The following is a 12,883-nucleotide window of genomic DNA, read 5'->3' as shown; positions in this document are numbered from 1 at the left end:
GCACATGCTCAGTGGAGGAGTTGTGTTGTGTTGCTTTTCTCGTGGTGTAAATGGAGTTTAATGTTGGATCATGGCTTTTGTTTATTAACTTTACAAAGTCAGCGGCTATAGGCGCCAGCCGAGGCAACCCGCCGGGGTCCCGCGTGAGCAGTTCCCGCCGGGGCCCGTGTGAGCAGTTCCCGCCGGGGGCCCGCGTGAGCAGGTCCTGCCGGGCCGGGGGCCCGCGTGAGCAGGTCCCGCCGGGCCGGGGGCCAATGTGAGTAGGTCCCGACGGGCGCCGTAGCTGGGGAGATCCGCGAGAAGGGCCCGGCGTGCGGCTGAAAACGTGAATAATCTGGTGCCTTAGCAACTGGCTTAGTGCAGAGGAGTAAAAAAACACCCAGTTTTAGGAATCTACAAACTTTTCTGGTTCTTTTCAATGCCCTGGCAGTGGCACTAAGCTTTAGTTTTGTGTTTGACAACATTGTTTAAGTTAAAATGTACACAATGTATTTATTTTTATTTCACTGGTTTAGTGTTTGTTTGCACAACTAATGTTCTGGCGCTTTAGTGTCAAGTTCTAAGAATGTACAAACTGTACTGAAGTGTTTCTGGTTTAGGGACAATTGGTACTAGACTGGTTCTGCTGCTCCTAAAATGTGTTTTGAGTGTCTAATGTTTCATGAGATTACAATGTTTCTGACGTTACCTCCGAAGTGGACTGTTCATCTTTAATGATTGTGGCTCAGGATTTTGTGGCAAGTGAATACTTAATATTTTATTTAACTGCTACTGAATAAAAATGCTGATGCACTTTACACTTCTTTTGAATTCATTTTGAATTTTGCACGTAAAAATGCGATTAATCGTGATTAATCAGGAAAATAATGTGATTAATCACGATTAAAAATTATAATCGTTGCCCAGCCCTAATTTATAGTAATCTTTTATTTTTATTTCTCTCTCGTCTTCCACTGTGAACAAATGCTAAAAGTGAAACAAATTTCAACGACGATTAGAATGTGCGCCGCGGAGGGAGCAGCCGGCCGAGCAGAACCAGTCCAAATGGCTTTATAGAAAGACCAGGCTGCCCTAATTACACCGCTATTGATTGCTCTATGCTCCTTAGAACGTTCACTTACACCTTTTCTTCTGCCTAACCATGGAGGGAGAGGGGGATGAGAAAGAGGGAGGGAGAACGAGAGTGGGCCGGATGAAGTGAGAGAGAGGGATGGAGAGGTAAAGGGAGGGAGGGGCTGAGGTGAGCGAGAGGGATAAATAGATATAGAGCAAAAGTGAGAGAAATAAAGAGAAGATGAGTAAGTAAGGATGGAGAAAAAGGGAATCTGAGTGAGGGAAGGATGGAGAAAGAGAGAAAGGCGGGTAAGAGAGATGATTTGTGCCTCCCATAAGGTTCCATTTTGGGACCTCTCTTGTTTATAATTCATATTAATGATCTAAGACATGATTGTAAAAATGTGTTTCCCTTCATTTTGGTGGATGATACAGCCTTCTACTATCGCAGCCGAAAGCTTACTGTCTGATGACTTAAGAAGCATCATCTCAAGTGTTGTGAAACCAACTGTCTCTAGATTTACCAAAGACACGTGTTATGATTTTCAATACAAATCAAGACGACGTTAAACTCTATATCGATGGTCTCGCAATTGAACAAGTTGTGCAGACTATGTTTATAGGAGTGATTGTTGATCAAAAATAGACATGGAAATATACCCAATGTGTTTTTGGAAGGAAGAAGAAAGAGAAGAAAAGGCAAAGTAAGAGAGAGAAATGAAGCTGTACAGAGAATAGAAAGAGAAAATAGAAAGAGCATTTCGGGTGAAGAACGAGAGAGAAATAGCAGTATAGAGAGAAACGGAAAAGACAGCAAGAGAGCTAATTCATGGGTTTCCACAAGGCCCATTTATGGACTTCTCTTATTTACCTGATGAATCAGAAGGACCGACACACAGTGTTAATAAATGAATAAAGAGTGATTCATTGTCTTTAGCTATGGACCGCTCTTATTTATAATTAATATTAATGATCTAAGAGATATTTGTAAAAATGTGTTCCTTATGTTTGCAGATAATACAGCCTTCTTTTATTGCCAGACCAACCAGTCCCAACACATTTTGACAGACTACTTTACAAAACCATGAGGTGAACAGAATGTAGGAGGAAAATCCTTTGGTATTTTGAGGAAAGATCACTCTTGTATAAGAGAAAGTGAGAGTACGGAGGGAGTCCCTTTGTACATGTCCGCCTTGGAGTGAATCATTATAAATAATGACATTGTAAAGTAACTTTCTTTGTATGTTAAAGTGCTCAAAGACTAATGTAGAATTCTTTTTTGAATATGTACCCTAAAACAGGTCGATAGTGTTACAAAAGTAAGTTAAACCGTGCAATTCTGTCGTACTCTCAATTTTAACTATGAGAATAATAAAGGCGTTAAGACAACCCATATTCCACAACTACTGTGCTCAAACTCCTTGGCAAATCCTTCACCACAATGTTTCTTTTCCGTCTCTCCCCAACCCTTAACGCCGCCTGCTCAAACTTAACTGGGCCTCACCTCTTACCTCCACAGCCCCATCCAGGACGCCCATTCATCACCTCAGGATTACCCCAAACATGTCTGCTCCTCTCTGCTCTCCTCGCCAAACCCCATACGCCCCATCCTTTTAGCCAAAGTCATCCCAGCCTCTGTCAGCCGTGATAAATGCCTCCTGTTTGGCCTGTGAGGAACCGCTGTGTATTTCCCGACGTATTAAACAGTCGCAGCAGTAGCAGTAGCAGAGGATGGCGGGACAGGAGCGCGGGGACCTGTCCTGGGAAAGTTGTCAGCTGTAGGCAGGCCACCTCCGTCACACCGTCCGCCTCTGAAGCGCAGCCATGGCCCTCCCGAGAGCCCTTGAGCCAGGCACCAGGCTGGCTGTAAATGAGTGTCCACCACTGCATCCCTTTTGTGATGCACTTTTATGTCAGGCAAACAGCTTTATAATGCAATATGCCTCTAAACAGTAAATAATGCACATTTCTTTATTCAAAATGGCCCTTTTATGATCTTGGAATGGTTTTCCCTCGTTATTGGCATAGGGAAAGTTCTATTTGGAGTGACCCATGTTTGAGTAATCTGTATTGTTCTCAATTTAAGGCTTCAGTGCTTTGAACATTTCCATTTCTGCTTTTTATCAGTCACACCACTGTACTTGCTTGTCATTTAAAACATGGAGACTACAGGTTATACACATATGGTTCTAAAATGTTAAATACTATTTATTAAGCCCTACTGTGTAACTTCTAGCCAAAAAATAGTCTAATATGAAAGCACGTTATTTTAAAATATGTTTTAATACACTCAAAACTTGTGTTCTTACTTGTGAGCGGCTTGCATCTCCAGTGACCTGATTCGTACTTGGCCTGGAGGAGCTTCCTCTTACGTCTCTTCATGAAGAATGTCCCGTATGGTTTTGACTTTGTAATTTCACAGAATCATGACATGCAGGTGACTTTCCACTTCAGAAAAAAAAAAAAAACGACACAAGAGAAATCTGCATGTTGACAGCTGAACACGTAGAGTCAGAGCCGAGGAACTACACCAACACCTAACATGTTTACAGTATGTGTTCAGCTTCCAACATGTTTCTTAAGTTACCAGCCTGATCCTTGAAGAGCATATGTGCTTGTAAGGCGTGTTTCATCTGCCTTTTCACTGACCTACACTTGACTGAAGAGTGCATTTTGTCAATGTGCATGACCTGTGTGAGTGCACAAAGGCGATAAACATGGAACAGTCAACACTCCAGGTTCTTGCTGTGCGTATCACCTATTAATTTACATGTTCACCGTATACATTTTTCTGGGTCACTACTTTTGACTTCAGACTGAGTAATAGTACACAGTTTGAAAGTAAGCGTAGACTTGTGTCCAATGTTTAACTACTCTGTGTCTAAAACTCAATGAACCACAATACACTGACCCTATGTGTAATGTAATGACGTCATTCTGTATCTAATATTTATTTTTTTGTGTATTTGCTTTCTTAGAGCCCAGGATGATCACGCTGTCTGTTGGAAACCAGTGGGTCTACAAGAAGATCTACAACGTCATTGGCTATCTGAAAGGGAAGAAGAATCCAGGTAAACAATTGGACCTTTAAAAGACTTTTTGATCCTAGTTTTAGCACAGTTTGAGTCCAAATGTAGACTCTAGTACTGCGTTAGTCTTGGTCTAGTCCAGGTTTAGCTCTGGGTTTAGTCCCAGTTAAGTCAATTGTTTGATGTGGTCATTCAGACCCTGTGCGTGAGGAAATGCTTACTAAAGGAAATAGAGGAGGAAGTTGCAGTAAACATTTCCAGCAGTATCATTTAGACCACAGACTAAGGACCAATCAATTGTGTTTCAAAGTAAACATTTTCTTCAAATTATGCATTTATTTAGCTTTTTAGCTACGTATCAGCCAACTTTACCTCTCCTTTGGAATGAAAGGGGTCAAAAATGGACATAGACGCAGGTTTTGGAGTTGATTTGTGGCGTGGTTGGTTTGAATAGAAGGTGCAGTATTAGGATTTTATCCATGTGATTTTTGTATTCTGTTTATACACTCAAATTGAATTTTAGTGTTTAAAGTGTTTAAAGTGAATCATATGGGTGTCAAATTCATAGTTGATTGTGTGTGAAGATACCTCAATTAGATCCATATTTAAATTAAGTTTTTTTCAGAAATCTTTATTTTTGTGCAATCAAGGCAAGCAGTGACTGAGCAATCAAATCTAAAATTACTGTTTATCACAACTATATATAACATTTTGCAATATAGATCCATATAAGCCTGTTTTTCTCTCACTTCTGCTGCTGAAGTTTGGCTTTAATCACAGTGTCTTTTAGTGACATCTACAGGCCGCTGAGCAGTACTGCAGGAAGCGTGGTTCTTCTTCTCCTGCAGCGGCTCAGTCTGTGGCCGTGTTCACAGGCCCGTTCATGCTCCGCTCTCTAACATGCTTTTAGAACAGGGGTGGAAATTTCTTTTCCTCCGAGGGCCATATTCGAATCCAGGCGAGTAGCGGAAGGCCGGCCCGCCATCATTGGTGTGAGAAAAAAAAAATCCAAAAAATTAAATATCAAATAAAATATCACTTTTCTGTCAAATATAGGCTATTGAATCTATTATTTAATTTATTTCACGTCATAGGTATTAAGGATACACGTGCAGACAGATGCCTGAGGGCAAAAAAGGAAGAAAAAAAATACTTTTTTTTTTTTTTAATATTACTTGAACAAGCTTGGCGGGCCGGATTGAAAGGCCCTGCGGGCCGGGCCATAGTTTGCCCACCCGTTTTAGAACCAGAGCGGTCTGCACATGTGCTCTGAGGACCACACAGCCTCAAAGCCAGGTATGATCAGGTATGGGAGTTTAGCTCAGTAGGATAGTCGTTTGCCCTTCACGGGAGACCGGGTTTCAAAGCTTTTTATTTTTTCACTTTTGTTTTATTCACTAAATATTAATGAACTCTCCAAGTTTGCTCAACCATAAAAGTCACAGCACGCCACTGATTTCAACGTGTCCCTGGATGCTCAAACATGTTTTCAGAAGTGAAGCTAATCTTAAGTAACTTAATCTGCACATCTGAAATTAAAGTAGATTATACCTGAACATTGTGATACATTTTGTGACTGAGTATAAGCATTAACACCTCAAACTGTAGTAACAAACCACTGTGATCAGAGCGGATACGCAGCAAAATACTAGCACTTTTCATTGGAGTAAGTTTAATAAACAAGATGAACAAAAGTGGTTCTATAACAACTACAACTTGGTCTCGAACATGTAGAAGAGAGTACTTTCAAGTTCAGTCCTTCGGCGACACGTAAAGCCACTGACTCCAAAGGTGTAACGTGCTGTTTAGTCTCCGTAGAAACACGCGGGACACTGAATGGTGCTCATCGTCGAGGTCACAGCAGCAGAGAAGTCTCCGCAGTGATATTTGCAGCGTGTTCCTGTAATTCATAAATTATGTCAAATATTCATCAACATGACTGTCATCATCAGCACCATTGATAATATATACTAGCAATTAGCCATTACCTCACTCGCTTGGTTGTCCTGCAGTCTTGTTTAGTGCAACACATATTCACTAGCAGGGACCACGCCACAATTAAGTATGAAAGAATATTTATTTATAACGGCGACGGAGCTCAGCGATGAAGGTCGGCGATGGTTAGAGACGATGGAGATCGGCGATGGGGAGAGACGATGGAGATCGGCGATGGAGATCGACGATGGAGATCGGCGATGGAGATCGACGATGGAGATTGACGATGGAGATCGGCGATGGAGATCGACGATGGAGATGGACAGTGAAGCGACGATCGAGCCACGATCGAGCTACGATGTAGTGACGATCGAGCACGAGAGTTGGCTGAGTAGAGACTCAGGATGGGGCCTCTGTCTCAGGTGATCAGCCCAGCCGAATCAGAACCCCCCCTCCTTAGATGGTGATGTGATATGGTGAAGATGGTAGAGACATGGGGTGGGAGGGTGGGGTCGAGAGAGCTGAGATGACAAGATATGCTGTGAATAGGCCTTATAAATAGGGCTTCTGGGTAATTAGAGGTGTGGTTAGAGAGTGAGGCGTGTTTACTAGTGGAGTATGGGTTGAGGCGTGGTCCCGCTCCTGAACCTCAGTTAGCGATTACATCTCCAACTCCATCAGTGCATCCATGGGAGTTGGTTGTCCATGACAGATGTAACCTAGAAAGGAATATTATAGTATTATTTTATTTTGATTAAAATTGCATTGGCGTGACTCACATTGCTCTGGACGGTCCCGGCGTCGTCCTTCAGCAGGATGTGAAGAGGTGAAGGAACTGCAGCAACAAAACACATGACGATAAAGCAGTGTCTACATCAGCAAATTCTAGTTGTAGTTCAGGAATATTAGGCCATTTTTAATTCGATTTGAGTCATATTAGCTTTTAAGACAAGCGTTTTTGTACAACAGATTGACCGGCATCACAGTTATATCTGACATTGGATTAAACAACCCTGCTGGTCAATAATACTGTAAAAATGTCATATTAATCTACATAAAAACGGATTATATTGGACCTGAACCAAGTTAAAACAGCAGTAAATCTGTGAGCTGCTCGTTCCAGGGAGAGAGATGTACTGTTAACTAACTTTTAGGATAGTATTAGGATGTTCTTTTAAACCAGAAAATATTACTCATAGAATTTTGCAAACATAAAATGTGATTTGTATTTAATGTAATCACAAAGATGTCGTAAAATGAAGAATAAAACACTGTTAGTTGTTGTGAACATCAGACTTTTCGAGATGTCACGTTCACATTTTGAGGAAAGGTGCTGTTTCTTTTTAATTACTTACTGTTGTCGCTGTACTAGAAAGATTAATTACACACACGGAGCAGCATTTTCTAACACGCACAGGGTCTATTGTGCAAGTGTGAAAATATCACCGTAATACTTTAGTGTGTTTGGCAATATTAAATGATTTGAACATGTGCGTTTCTTGCGCCGCTCGTTTAAATATGGTTTAGTTTTTCTAGTTTTTATGGTCTATCGTTTGAATATACCACATTTTGTACATTATTGAATACAGGTGCTCCTCCCTCTGGTTAAATATGAAAAAGTTTGCTTTGAAAAAACACAGGATTGAGTAATGTTAGACCTTCACCCGCAGCTTATTAACCATATTGTGCCTTGAATACGTCATTTTAAATGTGGACGGAGTAACTTTTCTGGTGAAGTTTCGGCCGCTCGCTTGTCTCAATGGAAATGTTATTGCTTAGCTTGGGAAGTTCCACAAAATGCCAAAACATGTATCTATTTCCAGGCCAAGTCAGATCTGTAAAGAGTCGTCCGCGCTCACAGTAATGTTTTACTTGACGTTTAAGTGTCAGGCAAATGTGAAACGCCTGTCAAATGAAACAGAAAAGTGCAGAAAAATCCCATTGTTAGAAAGTTTACAGATCATTTTGTAGCTTTTTTTTTTCTTTTGATAACAGTCATACACTTGATATTCAAATTTAGCATTTCTGTTTAAAACAACATCATAGTTTTATCTACATTTAGATATATTGCTCACCTCTAAGAGTAAATCTTAACTCATTCCAAACTCTTTGTGTAACCCACCTTGGTAATAATGAGTGTATCACAAAAGCCTGCGAATAAATGTATGTTTATGTAGGATAGCATACTAGTACAAGTACTGTAAGTTTATGAATGTCCACCCACTTGTGAAGGGGGCGGGGCATTCAGGTTTGATATTGATTAAAGAATTGTTCAAGAATTCAAACATGACACACTGCATAAGTGTGGGTAAGTTTGAATCGTATTTTTAAGAGTAGAATGGGGCACCAGCCGGATAATCGGCAATTTAACAACTCTAAAACCAGACATCATGACTAATTAATTAATTAGAAATTAATTTGCTCGTTGATCTAAAAGTTTGAGAACGTAACCGTGACATTGACCCCTTTTCTGGAAATGAAGGAACACGTTACCAAATGTGGGTTATGAAGATTTAATGACCAAATAATTGAACAGATAAATATGAATTAGGAATATGCAAATGAGTCGATAACAGATGGAAAACACTAGACATGATTGTTCTAGAATCTAGATATATCTAGGTGTGTGCTAGAGCTAAGTCTAAGATGAAATTCAGCCTGTGAAGTGCATTCATACGAACGGAACTAGAAGCTGTGATCCTGAGGAGACGGGCCTGGTGGGGTCCAAGGGCCTGCTTGGGGTCCAAGGCCTCCGTGGGGTCCAAGGGCCTGCGTGGGGTCCAAGGGCCTGCGTGGGGTCCAAGGCCTGCGTGGGGTCCAAGGGCCTGCGTGGGGTCCAAGGCCTGCGTGGGGTCCAAGGGCCTGCGTGGGGTCCAAGGGCCTGCGTGGGGTCCAAGGGCCTGTGTGGGGTCCAAGGGCCTGCGTCGGGTCCAAGGGCCTGCTTGGGGTCCAAGGCCTGCGTGGGGTCCAAGGGCCTGAATGGGGTCCAAGGGCCTGCGTGGGGTCCAAGGGCCTGCATGGGGTCCAAGGGCCTGCATGGGGTCCAAGGGCCTGCGTGGGGTCCAAGGGCCTGCTCTGGAGCTCGGCTCTGACGTTGTCTGGCCAATGAAGGACTAGATCGGTTCTGCGATCTGCGTTCTCCTTGGCTCTGAGGCGTTCTCCTTGGCTCTGAGGCGTTCTCCTTGGCTCTGAGGCGTTCTCCTTGGCTCTGAGGCGTTCTCCTTGGCTCTGAGGCGTTCCCGAATGAAAAGGCCGTCGTGCTGCTCCACCGATGTGGCTGGTCTAAAAGGCTGTGGACTTGAAAAGTTGCAAAAGGTCCTTGCTTGATTTTGCGTGATGCAGCATCAATCACGTTTTTAAAAACGGGCACAGGTTTCTTAGTTCCGGGAGGGAACATTAGCTTCTCTTGGAAAAGTCTTTGTCCCGTAGCGTAGCATCGCTCACGCTAACTAGCCCCGAGGCCTGCTCCCAAGGCCTCATGGACCTTGCTGGTGGGACCCTGGATGGAGGGTCGAGCTTCGAAAGAAACTCGGATGGAACTGGCTCTGGAGCTCGGATGGTACTGGTCTGTAACTCTCTGCTCTTTCCTTTTGTCTTACCCCGCGGGGGTTTTGGCGCCGTGGCTTCAGCCAATCAGCATGCACGCTGGGGTCAGAGCTGATAAGGAGACGAGATCAGGCTTTAGGCCACAATAGTTACACAAAAGGTAAAATTGTCCACAAAACAAGTTATGAAACAGTTAAAATGACATGTTAAACACGATATCACAATATGGACATGTAAAGTCATCTGGTGGACACGTTTTTGCAATCTGATGATTGTCTATTAAAACCACTAAAACTGCATAGTCTTTCAGCGTTTGAGCGTTTGTCTTGGAGAGATCGTTACTCTCTGTGATCCAAAAGGAGTCATTTGATGAAAAGTTATTTTCAAAGTTCAGAGCGTCTCTGTTGTCACTATTACATCCTCTTCCTTCTGAGGGGTGTAAAACTCCACACGGGCAGTAGATAACACCTAGCCCGCATTCCTGTCACCATGGCAACAGGGGGAGGACATCTGCATATCCTACATTTATTAAGTTACTTCCTTAGTAATCGTTTATAGTTAATAGCTACAATTAGTAAAATATCTGTAAATTACTAAAGGCTCCAGTTAAAATTTACATATTACACCTTTAAAAATTGTTATACCAATTATCGTTTTTCTTATGCTTGTTTCAGGATCTAAAATTACGTTAACTCAGATGTCTCATGGTCAACTTTCAAATACATCTTCAGTTGATTCAAATTAGGGTAAAGGCAAGTGCTAAGTGTGGATTTTAAAGATAATTTCAGAACATTGGAATTTATGTTGTTCACAAGCTAAATATTAAAACAAATAAAACTAAAAATACATCTTACTCATTCAAAGTAGTATGATCATTTTTGCCTCAGCACATTTTGTACCAAATTATTGCTAAATTTGACCTCCGATTGACCCTGAACATTCAAATCAAAACACATTTCCAAATGTGTCTGGTTTAACATAAACTGGCCAAACCAAAATCCCTTTAGGCCTGAACATCAAATGCTTTTTCAAATGGAGTTGTGTTTCTGCAGATGCTAAATGAAGCCTGCACAGACATATGCGCGAGCGTTAACATGCTGTTAAAGTGTCTCTTCTGCTGCAGATTTGTGGCCTGTATTATGTGCTTTATGGCCCATTATGGAGGACTAATATATCACATAGTAAATCAGAGGGTGATTCTCCACAACCAAAGGACAGGTACAGTGGAAAAAGCCCCAGATACACGGACATATCACTTAAGCCGGTGGGAATTTTAGCTTGAGTGTTTTTGTTTCTCTATTTAAGAATTCACTCTGTATAAATAGTCAAACTGATGAAACTACATTTAAACTGACACTACTGAGGCCACAGAGACCAAATTGCTTCGGGATCCGAGCTTGGCCCGCAGGACGCCTATTTTAGACCCCTGACATAGACGTTCAGAGAAGCAAAATTCTCCCTCTCTGCCAGCTGCTCAGACTCACGCTTATCTTCCTTCACACACAAATGAATGGTCAAATTAATACTCATTTTAAAGTATGACAAACTTTTATTTCATTATATTTATTTCATTTATCTGGTCTCCTCACCAGTAATATGGAAAATAGGATTTTTAGTGTTATTAGATAGTTTACAAGCACAACATCAGAAATATCACCTTAGTCAGTTAGCCTTCAGCTTAGATGGCAGTTTTACATGGCAATTCTTATCTAAAGTGAAAAAGGTTTGTACAGTCAACAATGACCATGAACTGGGCTTTGACCTCACCTAAATGTAGTTGATAGGCTTCTGTATTTTTCATCCATCCATCCATTTTCTGCCGCTTTATCCGGGGCCGGGTCGCGGGGGCAGCAGTCTGAGCAGGGACTCCCAGACTTCCCACTCCCCAGACACTTCCTCTAACTCCTCCGGGGGGATCCCGAGGCGTTCCCAGGCCAGCCGAGAGACATAGTCTCTCCAGCGTGTCCTGGGTCTTCCCCGGGGCCTCTTCCCGGTGGGACATGCCTGAAACACCTCCCGAGGGAGGCGCCCAGGAGGCATCCGGAACAGATGCCCGAGCCACCTCAGCTGGCTCCTCTCGACGTGGAGGAGCAGCGGCTCTACTCCGAGCTCCCCCGTGTGGCCGAGCTCCTCACCTTTTCTCTAAGGGAGCGCCCAGCCACCTGGCGGAGGAAACTCATTTCGACCGCTTGTATCCGCGATCTTGTTCTTTCGGTCACTACCCAAAGCTCATGACCATAGGTGAGGTCAGAACGTAGACCGACCGGTAAATAGAGAGCTTTGCCTTTCGGCTCAGCTCCCTCTTCACCACAACGGTCCGATGCAGCGACTGCATCACTGCAGCCGCTGCACCGATCCAACTGTCGATCTCACGCTCCATCCTTCCCTCACTCGTGAACAAGACCCCGAGATACTTGAACTCCTCCACTTGGGGCAAGGACACCCCACCCACCTGGAGAGGGCAAGCCACCTTTTTCCGGTTGAAAAAGGTGTATTTTTCATAAAATCGCTTTATTGTGAGCTAATGCTAACGGCTATGGAAGAGCCCTAAATATGTCAGCATTTAAATGGTAAATCTAACATTAGAATTATTGCCAATTGCATTAATTACATCAGTAAAAAATAAAATATCTTTGAAATCATGTTAGTGAAGTACAGAAAACTACAGTGTAAATCAGATTTGGTGTCTTGAACACGCCGCTCATTCGCTTGACCTGCAAACTGAAAGCAGAGTTGTGTTGTTCAATCAGATTATTCCTTTACAGTTGATTGACAGACTGGAACCAGCAGCACAGGTTTAGCCCCGCCTTCGCCTCCCCTGGCCTGTGCTGCTCCTGTGTCAGCACTGGCCACCAGAGGGCGCACGACTGTGTTTGCATTAAAAGTTTGTTGACGGATTTAAGCGCTAGTTCACTTTTGGCGGCGTTAAAATCAAGAAATAAAGTGAAGAAGGTTCATCAGGAGCTTTCATTTGGACTAATAATGGGATTTTTTTTCAAAGAGGAGCAGTTTGTGTTTGCTATTTAAGTTAAACATCTCAAATCGACTGAGCTAACGCTACTAGCACAGGATTTATGATACTCGGAGCTAATGGAGGGCAGGATGAATGAATAAACTACTCATCTGGTGAAGGCAAGAGCGTTGAGTGGGTCTGACGTGTAAAATAACAGTGTGATGTGCGTTATAACACGGTCTATGTACACTGATAAACTAAGATTAGCCTAATGAGAAAATAACAAAGGACAAGCGGGAGTGTGCGCTACAGTTGTGTTCAGGTGTCGTGTGCTCGTTCTGACTCGCCGTGACCTCCGTGTCTTTGT

The 12,883-nt window shown here is 42.8% G+C and overlaps 1 protein-coding gene across 1 annotated transcript in view; it reads left to right on the top strand.

The window, feature by feature from the left end:
• The window catches only part of LOC140353432 (inactive N-acetylated-alpha-linked acidic dipeptidase-like protein 2), a 440,212-nt gene that overhangs the window by 294,682 nt on the left and 132,647 nt on the right, over positions 1–12,883 (top strand). The window contains exon 9 of the mRNA XM_072437992.1: positions 4,032–4,124. Coding sequence (XP_072294093.1) covers positions 4,032–4,124 — 93 coding nt within the window. The remainder of the gene's footprint in view (positions 1–4,031; positions 4,125–12,883) is intronic.

This window comes from Eucyclogobius newberryi, unplaced genomic scaffold (genome assembly GCF_026437365.1).
Source record: "Eucyclogobius newberryi isolate DKJ021-1_F unplaced genomic scaffold, fEucNew1.0.hap1 SCAF_9, whole genome shotgun sequence".
NCBI lineage: Eukaryota > Metazoa > Chordata > Actinopteri > Gobiiformes > Gobiidae > Eucyclogobius > Eucyclogobius newberryi.
Note: the sequence above shows the minus strand (reverse complement) of the source record. Positions and strands in the feature narration are given on the sequence as shown.